We start from the raw sequence: 16557 nt of genomic DNA on the forward strand, positions 1-16557 counted from the left end.
CTTGTCCTTTAACATGTAACGCAACATGGTGATGAACGCTGCCAGTTGATTGTGCTCCAGTTTCAGATCTAGAAACAATCACAAAAGGAAGTCATTACCAATCACACGCATAATATTAAAAGCCTGTCATTTTGAAGAAAACAATTTTCAGATCCTTTCCTATCTGTTTTTTAGAGCACTTTATCCTATCTTAGTTTTTGTGTTAGATTTCTCGTCATATTTTTTCTTTCTTTTTAAAATATTTATCTCTTTTAAGTGCGCTTTCTAACATAGTTTGATATGAGTTGAATGCTCTTTGGAGGTCATCAGATCTTAACATCAAAGGAAAATTATAAAACCAATCATCTCCATCCATCTTACAGAGATAACAAACCAGGAAATTAAGCTCGTAAATAATGAGAAATTAGGGGAGGGGGTGGAAAGTGTTTAACATCTGGAGTGTAAATGATAGCTGGTATGGCATTCCAAACAATAAAGTCTTTTTCTATGGCGGTGACCTCAAAAAAAGCAAGCTCTGAAAAAAAAAATAGAGAACATGATTTTCTCAACCCACGTCTGCATCAGATTATTTTCACTAAAATTAAAAAACTAAAACAAAACAGGTTTACATCCACAAACAAACCCATTCAAAACTGGGAAAAAGTCTTGTAATTTTTTTTTCAATCGAAAATTTACACAGACTTGACCCTAAAACTAAGTTGATGTCATGTAAAAATCCTGTCCACCAACCTGCATAACATGGATCCTCAGCTACAACCCAGTCATCTAAATCCAGATCCTTTACTTCCCCTGATTCAGAAGAACTTGGACTATCCAATGCCTCATGCAATAGTGACATGGATTGGTCTAAATGTTCCAGTAGGGGGAAAAGGACTTGAATACCTCCAAGGCAGTGTATAACGTCCTGTGTGAACAGACATGTTAAAAATGAATGAAATACGATTTTAAAAATACACAATGTATCTTAATGAAAATGTTGCTGCTTGAAGCTGGAAGGAAAAATAACGATACATATTGAAATATAAGCTCCAATTTACTAAACAAAGACAAATACAGTGGACATTTTGGGTTTCGTCTTTATCAACAAAACAGGATGAATGAAACACTAAGTCCAACTTTCCGATGAAAAACTTTATTGTGCGTAGACAATTTTCAATGAAGTCAGCTACCAAACATCAAGAATTAAATTCTACCCACCTTAATATCCCAGTGAGTGCAATAGACACCAAGGAACACACCATGATTCTGTCGGGGTGAAAGGTCAGCAACCATTTGACCTTTACATGCCTGTAAAAAAATGTTCAAGGACAAGAATGATTTATTATGCATTTCATATTATTAAGGTGAATAGATGGACATCCTAAACTATATTGCCAATGCTTTAAATCATAATTGATTAATACTGACATGCACATTTTTGCAGGTCTGATAACCGAATGCAATTATGGGCCTGATTTAACATTGTTGAAATGGACAATATTTCAAGTTGATTTGAGATAATTTCCATTACAGCCATGAGCCCACAACCATTTGGATTATCAAACCTGTAAATAATAGCACGTTGGTTAATACTCTTCAATGAAAAATAAATAAAGTACCAAGGATGTGTTAGGGCAGAGTTTGAAATCTTTAAAAAAATACAAAACAAAACCATATCTTTAAAAAAACTAAGAAAAAATATTTTTTAAAGAAAAAGAAAATATAAAATATGCGAAAATTGTGAAAGAATGTAAAACACAACGAGAAAAGTGAGTGGAACAGGCATTTATGTTGATAATAACAGAAAATGAAGTGAGAAGAAAAGTGCCAGAAGACAATAGAGAATACAAATTTCACTGGGTTGGTGCTCGAACCCACAACCTTACTGATACGACAACTCCACCTTGAGAGAGGGACGCAAGCCTCCTCTTCATCCTCAACTCTTATTCTTTCCTCTTGTCTTTCTTTCTGTCTCTCCTTATTTATATTTTTATTATGCAATAGGTTTATCAATAGTAAATAAGGATAAGACAAAAAGTAATTTCCGTGAGTATGAAGGATTAATGCTAGAAGTCTGATTTTACTCACTCACTCACACACACAAACACACACACACACACATACGCACACATATGCACACACACACAGAGCTTTATTTATCAACATATCCACCAGTAATCCCAAAACTTATCAAACAAAATCAAATCAACATTTGAATACAAGATGTCCACCAAGGGCATGGGAGGTTTGTGGCTTCTTCTCCAATGTTTGTCTTAGAGACCTCCAGATTATGTTGTCACAGACTTTGGCAATTAAAATTATTCTATGTGTGTCTATGACCAAAATCGTTAAGAGAATGGTTTTACAAATTGAATTTAAAATACTCATCCAGTTGCCTTTTTAATGTTAAAAACGTTAAAAAATTATCCTTTATCAGCCTTACTTTAATTTTTTTTTTTTTACCATTTGCAGCGCTGCTTACTTAAAAATTAAAAAATTCGTAGTTTCCAAGGGGGGGGGGGGGGGGGGGGGGGGTCACTATAAATGGCGTTAAAAATAAATAATTTGCTCTCAGCACAGACCAAAAGTGCTCCAAAGTCCTGAAATAATACAGGTGGTTCTAAAACTCTTCTAAGACTTTCCTTCTCAAAAATATCTATTGAGTCAAAGAGACCTTTTCAGCTCTGTAGCTGGAGCCAAAAATTCGTTTTTCTACGAATTTTTTATAGTACTAGGCAGGTCTGCATTTGGCTTTTCAACCAAAGGGAATTGGTCTTGTAGCTCCACCCTGCCACATGGTTACATAAAGTACAAAAAAAAAAAAACAACTGATGTTTAGCTAATCAGGCAATGGTAGGCATGTTGGCCTTCTCTTTGATCATAAATCTATTATAAAGATATGAAAAAGTGTTTATAAAACAGTGCCAGGCAAAGCAAGAAAGAAAAATTCATGAAAAAAATAAAAACATCCCCAAAATGAGTCTTCCTCGACAGCGCCCACTCCCTCATTTCTCACTTTGATAATTCTATGACCAAACTGACCTTTGCACTGTAGCGAACCAGAAGTTTAGAGGGTAAATCTGTGATGGCTTGATTGTCTGAGCAGTGGAACAAGGAATAGGGTCCTGGATAGATGATTACATGAAAAACAATGTAAACAGAGGCAATCATCAACAAAGAGTTTTAGACAGATTTAATGTCAGAGTGATACGGAGCCGACAAGATCAAGTTATTTTGAGTGTGATAAGATAAATATGCGACGGTGGACATACTTTAGACAGTGGACAGGCCTGGACTTTAATAGTCTTCTAGAAAAGGCTAGAGACTGTGATGAATGGTGTGAGGTTGTGAAATCAAGTCTACATCCAGCTTTAATGTCAGAGTTAAACAGAGCCAACAACAAGATCAAGCTATTTTGAGTGTGATAAGATAAATATGTGCGGCTATGTGGTCTTATGGTATGACACTAGTCTCCGGATTGGAAGGTCCTGGGTTCTAGCCTCGTTCAGTGCATAGTTGAGTCCTTGGAAAAGACTCTTCATTCACATTCTCTCACTATACTCAGGTGTAAAATGAGAACCAGGCCGTTAACAGCATGGTTCTGTCTGAAAAAAAAATGTAATATCGCCTAACAGGTGTCATGTCGTCCAAAATGTTAATTTGCTGTTGGCCTGGGACCCCTTGTAAAGCGCTTTGAGACTCTCGAGCAGATATTGCGCTATATCAAGAACTCTAATTAAATCTTACTTTATCTTTATAAGTGTTTCTTACCAATTGTGTTTAGAGCCCTGACTTGCTCTGCCTGTAAAGCCTCGTGAAATAGACAGATGTTTTCCATTTGGCCATACAGACAAATAGCAGGACCCCAGGTCTCCTCCTGCAGGCCTGTAGCAATTGTCTGAACACCATCTGGGGTGGAAGCAGGGTGACGTGTCTGTTTGGGTGAAAAAAAAAAGTTATGGATGGAATTATTTATAGATCTTAATCCTTTATAATTTATATTTTTTCAAAGAGAATTAAAAAAAAAAAATGAGTGGTAAGTTAAATAAGCTACAAAAAGGCCAAAAAATTATAAGTGAAAATATGTCAGTGTTGCTGCTCGAAGCTTGAAGAAATAAATTACAATGTGAAATTCAATTTAATATATACGAAAACAGATAATATGGATGTTTTGGGTTTCCCCTTTATCAACAAAACAGGATGAATGAAACACTACAGACAAATGAGATAATATGGTAGTGGTATTGTTAACATTCAATTTCACGTTGTTATTTATTTAAGCGGAAATAGAAAACCAGTATTTTGGTGAACATCAGAGGAAATTCAAGATATCATCCTTTAGTGACAAATTATTTAGGGAGCAGGCACTGGTGAATAGATGGAGATACACACTTTTCCAGATTTGAATAAATATTTGGGGAATTAGATTTTGAAAAATACAATCTGTGAATTCCCTAGAGACATGTGAGCTGGATTTCTTACCGTTTGATTCACAAGTCAAAAGGAACCTTTCTTATCTCTATTTTAACCTTGAACTTCTAAATAGTGGGAACTCACACCTATGAAAAAGTAGTGTTCAAATAATATTTGTTTTCATCTATTTAGTGGAAATTTGATAAAAACAAAGGTTTTAAACTTAAAATTATTGAAAATAAGAGATGTTTCATTTTTTTTAAAAAGAGAAAAGAAGAAATCTGACTGCAGTTCCATAAAAACAGACATTCTTTGCCAATAAACAAAAACCAGAAAAGACCTAATCCAATCCAACATTTTTCGCAGTTTGTCAACTGATGTCCTGCTGAGGTGTGAACCGTGCAGTAAGTTACATGCAGTGGTCCGTTTCCAAATCGATACATCAATGGATGAACAAACAAAGAGACACATCAAATCACCAAAAGAATTTTAGACAATCTCTAACTGAATCCCACCGTGATGTGGGTAGCTGGGTATACTTCAGAACTGGAAGAAAGTACTCAATAAATCAGCATGCTACCAAGGGGATGTATCTAATGAGTGCTACACATTTTTGTTCTCAATCTAATTAAAAGTACTGTTATGAGCAAACACTGTTTTTCTATTGTTGTAAAATAAATCTTTGACTTACAGCAAAACTGAAGAGATACTTGAAAGTGGAGGATGCTCTTTTGGTTTCTGTGTTAGAGTTGTTGACAGAAGATGCTTCAGGAGAATTCCTTTTCCCATTGCTGATATCAGGTGATCCTATCTGACATTTGGTGAATGGCTGAAAAAGCAAAAAATTGAATCAACATATTAACCCAGGAAGACTTTATGTTAGACATAAGTCCATCACAATGCCTCCTTGTATATCGGGTTGCTATGAGCTGCCAGTCGTCTCTCTTGAGCTTCTTCCTCAGCTCTCTTCCATGAAAGATCCCTTTTTATGAAGGCTTTTCTGTCAGTTTTATTTGAGTTGGAAGAGAAGTAATGACATTGTGAATTTTACTATTTGACTCTAACATAACTCTTTACAGGTGAAGTATTTTAGGTAAAGCAGGGGAAAGGGGGGGGGGGGGGGTGTGTTGGTGAAAAAATGGTGAATTGTATGGTAAGGTTTCCCTCTACTCACCGTTTTATCTTCTTTCACTCTCATCCCTATTTACAATCCAGATTTGTTACCATGAAAACAGAAATAGTTATTTGAAAATAGTAACAGCAATATTGCATGAGCTTCAATCTAGGTCAGATTGCAATACAGCTCTTTTGGTGAGAAATGTAATGTGCGGACATAGCCTGATAGTCAACAGAAGAAATTTATTATTTGAAAGAGATTCAATCTAGTCATTCAAGCTGTTTGTTTTTGACAATGACAACAATCAATATTGCTTGACTTTGTGACAAAATGAGACATCGTTCTTGTCAGCCACTGATGCCATATGTACCATACTGTCCAGAAGATGGGGGGGGGGCAGGGGGTTTAGGGGGGGGGGGGATCTCCTTACCTCAGAGACACTTGGAAACTTGAGAGGTAGATTGATGAGTTGGTTGCCATCAATAAAGACATAGAGGTGACCAGGGCTTTGTGTAAATCGACGGCCACACAGGTGAACCACGGCAATGGAATGCTGGGAAAGAATTTCAAAAAACAAAATATCAGGAAGTCTGAGGTTCGATCCCCAGTCGAGGAAGACTGATTGTTTGGGGTGTTTTTTTTTTCTTGTAGTTATCTTTCTTGCTTTGTCTGGCACCGTTTCATACAAACTTGTTCCAAAACAAAACAAAACAACATCATCTTCATAATTACCATCAAATAAATATGTGACCTTCGCTTCAATCTGTTATTATGTCATGGTCACCCAGACATTTTGAACGACTGCCATTAAGGCCCATTTTTACTACATTAACCTTTTAGAGCAATTAAGATGATAAACTCTTTTTTTGTTTGTTTTGTTTGTTGCTTTAGGTCTCTTCCAACACAATTGAGGTTATATGAGAGACCGCTGAAACAAAAAAACAAGCAATCTAACAAAAATAGTACAAATGTAAATCAAAATCATAACCTAAAGATATCATAAGCTAAATTATAAATAACCAAGAACAAACAGGCAGAAGATTTACAGAAAAAAAAATATCCCCTGTCAAAAATACAATCACAAACCAAAGAAGCAGGATAGGCTAGTAAAGAGAAGAGGAAACGACATCACTATCTGATCGTACACCCATGCGAACATCATAGGTATATGATTCAAGGGTGATGCTCCCATCCAACCACCTGCATGATAAACTCTCATTGATATTCTGGCTGACTTGTAGAGAGTGGGAACTGTGCCTATTTGTCCCACCACACATCTAGTCTCCCTGACAGTACATTTGATTGGTGGAAATGTCATTTTTTAGAAAGAAGAAATTGACTCTAACATAACCCTTTACAGGTGAGGTATTATAGGTATAGCAGGGGAAAGGCTATTCCCCCTCTGACACCAAAATCGCAAATTTCCGCGGATCCGAGGAAAATCACCAGCACTGATAAATATTGTACCTAAATACCCCTTATTTACTGACGTTTGTAAATGGTCTAAGCACCTAACATTAATTATTTCTTCTGATGAGTGACATTGGCACAGCACTCAGATCAACCACAAATTGCCTGGGCTCAAATCTCTTGAGAGTTGTTTGTTTTGTATTTTTTTACCTCCTCTTTTGATTAAGCTGTGAAAACTTGAGTTTTCATCCAGCAAAATATCCGTTTAATGTGCTCAAAGTGCTCTACAGGGGATCCCAAGCCATAAGTAACATTTATCATGAAGGATGAGATATGATGCCTGTAATGTACTTTTACAATTTTTTTTTTCTTTTGCAGAGATAATGCTGTTAGTGGCCGATACCGGCAGGTATTTATTTTACACTTGAAGTATAGTGAGAAAACATGAGCAAAGAACCTTTTTCAAGGACTCAACTTCATATCACTTATAGACAAACTTGAACCATGGACCTACAAGTCTGAGGGCAAATGTCACGTGACAAATACACAAAGTCACAGCTGTGATAGGGTGGCTCTGTCTGCTAGATCTGACATGGAGGGACGTTGTCTCTTCAACTTTGTTACAGAATATCTTTAAACTCTCTCCTTACCAAGCATTTTCCAGATTTTCTATAAAACATCACACAATACACAGAGTTGCAAGTCAAAAAAAGAAAAAAATTGTAAGAGCACCTAACATGGGGTCACAAATTGAGAGTTTCTGTCGGCTTGCACCCTTTGTGAGGAACTTTGAGCACATTTTAGTGGATAATGCCTAATATAAAAACTCAATTTAAAAAAAAAAAAAGGTAATGCTAGTTGACTAAACAAGAGTTAAAACTCAGAACTAAAGTTAAATCTGAAAACAAGAACTACTGTACGAACCCATAGTCCATCTCTCAATGTGACACCAGTAGCAGTGGCACTGTTGTATTCTTTCTTGTTCATGGAGGCAACAGTCAGCTGATACGATGGAGTGATGAAGGCCTCAAAGCCATTACCACTACTGCTGCAAATACTAGCAAAAACAATAAACAAAAATGATAAGGAATGCATTAATGCATTAACCCGTTAACTGCTGCAAATACTAGCAAAAACAATAAACAAAAATGATAAGGAATGCATTAATGCATTAACCCGTTAACTGCTGTACTCTGGAAAAAAAAAATATATCAAAAAAAAATTCCCTTTATTCGTCCCGATGGGGAAATTTTTCTTTAGTGTCTATTCCAAGGGAAGACTGGAATAACCCAGGCATCAGCTGCACAGCAGCACCGCAAAGTGAGCTAGGGCGAGGTGACTTGCTCAAGGCCACACAGTGCAGAGGCAGGTGATCGGACTCGGTACCTTTCGGGTACAAAGCAAAGACTGTACTGCTGAGCCATGCTCGTATTTAAAAATTTGGCCAGAAAACCCGTCCTTTAAGTATTGATCGATGGAAATGACCAGCATCTAGGCAAAAACTCTCAAACCTGGGATTTTGCAACTTCAGAATATCCTGATCAAATCAGGAGGATTGGTAGATCTGCTAGGGTCCTATCTAAGGGGTAGCCTGCATTTGTTACTGTCAGTATAATGATATAAAAACAAAACAAAAGAAGACTCTGTCTCAGAGGGCCTGACAGCTGTAAGAAATTACTTTTCGTTACAGCATTAATCTAACATGTGAGGAAGTATATCTGATGATGAAAATTGAAATTCAAGTAAGAGTAATAGAATTTGATTATTATAATCAAGACTTATTCATTGAGAATCTTTCTTTTTTTCTATCTTGCATTCCCCAATTGAAAAGAATGAACTTATAATTATTAACCTGCAAGCGACTTAAATCTAATAACTCTCATTATTTTGATAACTTCAATGACAACAACGATGACAATGATGATGATGATGATGACAATGGCGATAATGATGACATCGATGATAATTATGACAGTGACGAGGATGATGATAATGTTCAAATATTTTTTGACTAAAACAACTAACCTGTACAACAAACGTCTGTACTGAAGACCAGGTCCCATGTGCTCATAGTGGGTGTGTTCCGATTCCACTTCCAGTCTGACCCAGGCAAAGAAACTAAACCCTGACCCTGGCCATTTCCGTATGGTAGGCATGGCGATGCTCTGCATGGATAGATGGATGGATGGATGGATGGATAGGCAGATGGATGGATGGATGGATGGATGGATGGATAGGTGGATGGACGGATGGATAGGTGGATGGATGGATGCATGGATGGATGGATGGAAAAACATAATTGAATGCTTTACACTGGTAGGCATAGCAATACTCTACAGAGATGGATGGATGGAAATAAATACTTGAATACTTGACAATGGTAAGCATTGCAATAAATGTTTGTTTATTTTTAAGGGTTTCACAGCGCTTGCGACACATTTAGGTCATATCAGCGCCAGTAAAAACCAAGCGCAATATCGACTAAACGTGCTCAAAGCGCTTTACATAGGCCCGGACCAACAGCAACTCGTAACATGTAGAATGAGACATGATGCCTATCAGACAATTTTACCATTTTCTATAACAGAGTCAATGCTGTTAACGGTCAGGTACTCATTCTACACCTGAGTACAGTGAGAGAATGTGAGTAAAGAGCCTTTTCCAAGGACTCAACTATGCTCTGAGCGAGGCTTGAACCCAGGACCTTCCGATCCGAAAGCAAGTGTCATACCACAAGACCACATCGCCGAACATCATCAAAAAAAAAGAACAACAACATCAACAACAAAAAAAAAAAAAATGAATATAATCATATCATGAAAACAAATGAAAAAAAAATCTTAACGTCAATGGGTTAAATTATGTTCAACTTACATGTTCAAGTTCTTGAATGTCAAAGTAATTCAAAGGGCCATAACTCCCATCTCTTCTTGCCATGGTAGAAATTGCACGCATTAATCTTGTTGTAAACGGACACTAAGGGAGAGAGAAGCAGAAATCAGTGATAATATGATAAAACATTTTGAATAATTCTTTTGATTATCTTCACAATAAACATGCATTATCCATTCTTAACTCTCTCCTTACCAGCCATTTTCAGGATTTTCCCCAAAACTTCACACCCAACTAACACAAAAATATATTTTTTATCACTTAAACACAATAGCAAAGTTCTTGCGATAAATAATTTCTATAGCAAAACATGCTCTACAACACACTGTTCACATTCTTTAAATTTTACGATATACAAGAGAAATTTGAATGAGAATAATGTTGGTTGTATCGTAACGAATGTGACGATTTTTCTATAGTTGGTCAGGAAAGGGTTAAATATTGTTTTCATATCTCAATGACCGTAAAACTTGTAAAACTAAATACATAAAATATCATCGAATCATTCCTTGATAGAATATACAGAAATATATATTAACATTTACTTTGCCCAATGCCACAGATTTTTTATCCTGCTCAATCAGTTTTACAATGATGCATTCAACTTTTACAGCAGGGCATATGGAACAAAATATCCAATTTCCAGCAAGTCACTTTGAGATGTCCATTCTTGTACTAACATCTGTCAAAGTCCACAACAATGATGGAAGTAATCACACGAGAGAGAGAGAGAGAGAGAGAGAGAGAGAGAGAGAGAGAGAGAGAGAGAGAGAGAGAGAGAGAGAGAGAGAGAGAGAGAGAGAGAGACAGAGGAAGAGAGGAGTGAGGAGTGAGATATATATATATATATATATATATATATATATATATATATATATATATATATATATTTTATATATAATATATATATATATATATGAGCCAAGGTCAAAAGGTGCCAATTTTTTTTCTCAAAATAAAAGTGACATAATAGTCCATTCATGTTGCTATTTGTGTAGCAAAAACCCTGTACTTCATGAATCAAAGGCCCTTTAGATAACTTTAAGGTCTAACGCAGCATAATATCGTCAACAATACCTATAGGTTGCTGGTGTCACCTGTGACCGGTGACACCAAAATGAGACAAAAACTCAATAACCAAATGATTTTTGTTGAGTATCAAACTTTATTTAGTAAGTTTTAGACAAAAAGACACAATCAACAACAATCATAGTATAATAATATTACCAACTATTGGAGAAAATGTTGCTTTTTGGTGTCATCGGTCACAAGCAACATAGAATGCAAATATATTTTTTCATAAAAATGTTTGTACATTAACAACAACAACAATATTGCATATGCTTATTACCAGCAATGTTCAGAAACTTTTGGAATAAAATGTTGGGAAATAATGTGACCAAAGCATATCTTTTTTAGCGATATTGTGTCACTTGTGACATTAGACCGATGACACCATTACTTATGTCACAAGCAATACCAAATTGCAATTTCGACAATATATCATTAATTTCAGTCAAACCAGTGTAATAAGCACAGTTAAATATGGAATTTAATAATATTTTAGAAACCAAAGACTTCAAAAATAAAAATATACATGGAAATTAGAGCATCTGAATGTGACTTGTGACATAAGACCGGTGACACCATTACTTATGTCACAAGCAACACCAAATCACACTGTCTTCCATAATATATCATTATTTTCAGTCAAAAAAGCACAATAACCTACTCTAAAATGAAATTCAATATTATTTTAAGAAACTAAATACTTCTAAATTGGAAATATACTTAGAAATTAGTAATACCATTGTTGCTATTACTTTGGTCAAAATCGACACTAGAACGCAATTTTGCCTCAATAAATCAAGAATAGCAACTGAACACATGTAATATAGCCTGTTAAAATGTAATTCAATGACATTTCAAGCTTTGAAGAACATGAAAAAAAGAAATACATTAGAAACTTCAAACTTAAGTGTCACCTGTGACATTTTAAGCAATGACACCAATGGTCACAAAAAGTACCAGAAGTCACACACACACTAGATAAATATCAGCCATGGTAATGAATTCATGTAACCATACGGTAACATCCGCCCTACTGCTCAAATCTGCTAGTTTGTAGTAATTTAGTGTGTTAATAGTAAAACAAATCAAATTTCTTGACAACCCTTCTTTTATCTGGATTCGTCAAAAGCTTGAGTTTTGTCTTTTTCTTGATTGATACAACCCTGAAACATAAAAAATTAGAATTACAAGGAAACAATTAATTGTGTCAAAATCACAGTCTTATGTGAGATGTCATAATATCATATTTGTAAATAGAATAACAGCTGAAAACATAATTTTTTGGTGGCACTTTGTAATATCCAATATAAAGTGTTGCTTGTGACAATGTAAAATAGCGATGACACCAAAGTTCAACTTACCTTTTCTCCATGGAGCCACGCTGGAAAGGCAAATGAAAGTGCTGCACTTCAAAGACTGGTAAGAAGGGTGGATCAAAATTGCGAATCGCCATTTAACGAAACAAACTTCCACGTGTTCACGCATGTCGTGTTGCTTGTGACAAATGACACCAAAACCAATAAACCTCAATATCGGTAAAACGGAATACATTTACTCCAAGATTTGAGTTCAGATAGTAAATCTATGCTTTTTTTCTCATAAGAAAACATTTTATAAACATTAAACATGAGCTTTAAAGTTTCGTGTCGAGTCTTAGTATTGTGCTGTGTTTGATGACACCAAAGGTCACAAGCAACACCAACTTTTTAAGAACTCTATATGAAACTTATTCAGATATGTAATATACTGCAATTGCGTTTAAAAATAAATTTTGACTTTATACTATCAGTCAAATTTAAATCACGTGAGCTAAAACATCACATTTAATTTCTACATGATTTCTAAAAAGGTGATGCGTTGACCTCGTTTTAAGCACATGCCAAAACAGCATTCAAATTTCACTTTCAAGTTTTTTATTTCATATTCTGTTGAACAGCGTATGTTGAGCTATCTCATTTTATCTCTTCTTCATATTATCAATTGATTACAAGCATTAACACAATGAAAAAAGCCCATAATTAAGTAAAAATCAAATTTTCTTAACACTGGTATCAGGCGGGCACCTTTTGACCTTGGCTCATATATAATACAAATTGTCACTCACATTTTTTGTGGCCGAGACGTTCGTTTCTGTGTCTCTTTACACGTCCTCAGTCGGCGTAATCCTTAATAATCCTAATAGATTATTAAGGATTACGCCGACTGAGGATGTGTAAAGAGACACAGAAACGAACCTCTCGGCCACAAAAAATGTGAGTGACAATTTGTATTCTATATGAGCTCTAACCATCATTATCGAGCACTTTCGTACCTACGAACACCCACCAACACTCATAAATATATATATATATATATATATAATATTTGCGAGATCGAATCGAATAAACTTACAGCTCTGCCCTGAGCATCTGGCTTCATCACAGATATAAGTTTCTTTAACTCTGGCAGTGTGATGGACAAACTTCCCAGTCTCTCTAACATTTGAATCAAATGACCTGATAGGGAAATAAGAGGAGATGTCAATAGATAAATAAATGAATGAATGAATACATAAATATATAAAGAATATACAAATATATAAATGAATTATGAACAAATGAAACATAAATAAATCAATAGAAAAATATAAATTTACTTATAAAGCGCATTCCTACAATAAATAAATAAATACCTAAATAAGTAAATAGATAGATGAATAAATGAAGGAATGAATATATAAATAAATAAATAAAATTATAAATTAATCAATTAATCAGTTATACTACAGAAACTGGAATATATCTTGAGACCGTTGGCCTGAGAATTCAAAAGTATTTTTTAAAAAGCCAGCTATTGATCTTCATTACCACAATCATTCAAATAACAATGACTATGATGATGATGATGATGATGGTGATGATGATGATGATGATGATGATGATGATGATGATGATGATGATGATGATGATGATGATGATGATGATGATGATGATGATGATGATGATGATGATGATGATGATGATGATGATGATGATGATGATGATGATGATGATGATGATGACGACAAACCAACAGTCTTGAGTGGTAACTTTTGATGTTGATTAAGTAGATCTACCACAACAGTCACCATCCCTTCCCCACAACAGTTCCTGATGTTGTTGTTATTGCTGATACAGATACGCTTGCATGTCTCACTCACATGTACCTGATGATAGAATCATGAAAAGATCTTAGTTCAGTGGAAACATAAGATCAATGGAATCAGAGCGTTCCTTCATCTCTCTGGCCTTAATCCTTCAGAGCCATTAGGCTAATGAAGCCAGGCTTTATCCCGGTTTCTATAGCATGAAATGGACAATAGCAATTGCTTCTACCATTTTGATGGGATGCTAGCCATTCTCAAAGAACTTTCCATCAGATTTAACAGACCCAGCAACCCAATCATTACTGAAAAAATCTCCACTTCACCCGGGATTGATCTCCGTCCCATTGCGTGTGAGGAGAGTGCACTACCAATGGAGCTATTGAGATCCTCAATATCTTTGTAAAGTCATTAAATATCCATACAATACAATTGTTATTTTATCCTCAACCTGCATTTCATGTTGAGTTTAGCATCCCAGTTGTCAGAATGTGCATCTGTTTTACAACTTAAGTGTTTTTATTTACAATTGATTGAGCTTTTATATAGCGCAATATCCACTAAATGTGCTCAAAGCGCTTTACAAGGGGTCCCTGACCAACAACAACACAAACATGTGGAATCAGACATAACACCCTTAAAATAAATTAAAATAAATGAAGAAAAATCCATTTATTCATCCCAAAGGAGAAATTTGTCTTTAGGGGCTATTCAAAGGGAAGACTGGAAAAATCCAGGCAGAAGCCGCAGTGCAGTGCCACAATTTAGCTAGGACAATGTGACTTGCTCAAAGCCACACAGCGTGCTGGATGTTCAAACTAGGTACATTTTGGGTACAAAGTAAAGACCATATCACTGAGCCAGACATTAGACCCACTTTATAATTTAGTAATGGCACTGAAATACATTATTTTACACGGATTTCTTTTTTTTTTTTTTTTCCAAATATTTATCTCTCATGACATTGATAGCCAATGCTGTCGTCCAGTCTGAGTGACAGTAAATGTGGATGGTAGAAGTAAATGTGGACGGTAGATATGATTTGATTTGACGCAAGATGATGAACTAAACTCCTAAGTTCTAATCATATTTGCGTCCTTGAATAATAAAGCTCATACTTCCCCACTTGAATCAGGTGAGAAAATGGACCATGCAATGAGTGATAAAAGATAAGAATACTTGATCAAATAGGAAGCTGAACAGGCTATTAGATGGTATGAAAAGAAAAATTGAATCCACTTGGATTCTTGCAAGAAAAACTAAATGTTGAATTGTGAAATGCATTGACTACAGCACATACAAAGTTGTATAAAAATGAATCATATGAAATCTTACTTGTAAATTTTTATCTTCAATCCCATCAATCCATTTTAGTAGACACACCGCGGCTGCCGCATTTCGCACACTACACACCTCTTGTGTCTTGTAATCACCTTCCACAATCTGAAGAAAAGAACAAATGAGACGAAACCAATTAACCAAGCCAGGTCTCTCAATAACACTGAACCCCTATTTCAAGCTAATACGAGTCTTTTGCATGTTATCTGTCAATAAAAATAGTTTTTGAAAGTCAGTACAAGAATGTTTAGTTAATAAATTGTTCCATAGATGTTTCTTTCTATCTTTTTTTTCCACCTTTTTTTGGAATAATATTTTTCGAATGCATGTAACTAAATTTCTAATTATTTCTCCATTTTTGCATTTTGTCCACCATAACCTGTCTATAATCCATGGCAAGACATACAACTTTCATTTGCTATTCCTACTTTATTTTTGGTGCCATGTTCCCTCGATCATTTGTAATTTTTCAATTTAGGAAAATAGATGAAAATCAATTCTCCAAAACAAATAAATACCAATGCCTCTCTGTGACAGAAGTCATAAAAATGATCTTTTGACATAACTTTATATGGAGTATCAGAAAACTCTTCAAGGAATTTTTTTACCGTTCACTCCTCTTAATTGTACAGTGAATAATTCCACTCTCTGCTTGTACGCTACATTGAGTCAAAAATATTTTTATCTCTATATAATTGCTTTGCTTAATCATATAATTTATCCAAATTGTAAGATATATGTGATAAAGTGGAGTGAATTGAAGTTCTTTGTGCTTGTCATATTCCAGCTTTGAGTCTTCATCGAGTAGGAAATAACTGTGACAATATTCGTAACCTTCAGTGTTAATTTGGTATGATTATATTTTAGTGAATCAAATGACGAGAATTAGGTTCAATGCTTCAATGATCAAAATAATGAAACCTGAATTATTTAAGATGCCTTTTGTTACTTGTTGCATTTTATGCGTGCACCAGATTTCAAACACATTGTTTTCATTGTTGATAGAAATAGTTTGGTCTGGGTGATAGGAAAACACAGCGAGATGAGCAATGATAAAAATATTTCTCCACGAGTTCTTTTCTGTACCCTGAGAATATGAAAACTGAAAATACAAACCCAGTTTAAAATGGTGTCAATCAAAGCTATATTGGGAGAACCAAACTGTTTCAATGACTGGAAAAGCAGTCCACATCCCACACATTTTTGAAATATCATC

The 16557-nt window shown here is 35.2% G+C and overlaps 1 protein-coding gene across 1 annotated transcript in view; it reads right to left on the reverse strand.

Annotated features, from left to right (window-relative positions):
• The window catches only part of LOC144959013 (neurobeachin-like protein 1), an 80390-nt gene that overhangs the window by 49202 nt on the left and 14631 nt on the right, over nucleotides 1–16557 (reverse strand). The window contains exons 12-25 of the mRNA XM_078891342.1: nucleotides 16458–16556; nucleotides 15339–15446; nucleotides 13931–14066; nucleotides 13274–13377; nucleotides 9794–9895; nucleotides 8945–9084; nucleotides 7844–7976; nucleotides 5940–6062; nucleotides 5084–5221; nucleotides 3751–3913; nucleotides 3022–3104; nucleotides 1198–1287; nucleotides 730–904; nucleotides 1–68 (exon numbers count right to left, since the gene is read on the reverse strand). The exon at nucleotides 1–68 is cut by the window's left edge and continues 66 nt beyond it. Coding sequence (XP_078747468.1) covers nucleotides 1–68; nucleotides 730–904; nucleotides 1198–1287; nucleotides 3022–3104; nucleotides 3751–3913; nucleotides 5084–5221; nucleotides 5940–6062; nucleotides 7844–7976; nucleotides 8945–9084; nucleotides 9794–9895; nucleotides 13274–13377; nucleotides 13931–14066; nucleotides 15339–15446; nucleotides 16458–16556 — 1662 coding nt within the window. The remainder of the gene's footprint in view (nucleotides 69–729; nucleotides 905–1197; nucleotides 1288–3021; nucleotides 3105–3750; nucleotides 3914–5083; nucleotides 5222–5939; nucleotides 6063–7843; nucleotides 7977–8944; nucleotides 9085–9793; nucleotides 9896–13273; nucleotides 13378–13930; nucleotides 14067–15338; nucleotides 15447–16457; nucleotide 16557) is intronic.

This window comes from Berghia stephanieae, chromosome 13 (assembly GCF_034508935.2).
Source record: "Berghia stephanieae isolate SIO BIC M18660-M18661 chromosome 13, UCSD_Bste_1.3, whole genome shotgun sequence".
Lineage (NCBI taxonomy): Eukaryota > Metazoa > Mollusca > Gastropoda > Nudibranchia > Aeolidiidae > Berghia > Berghia stephanieae.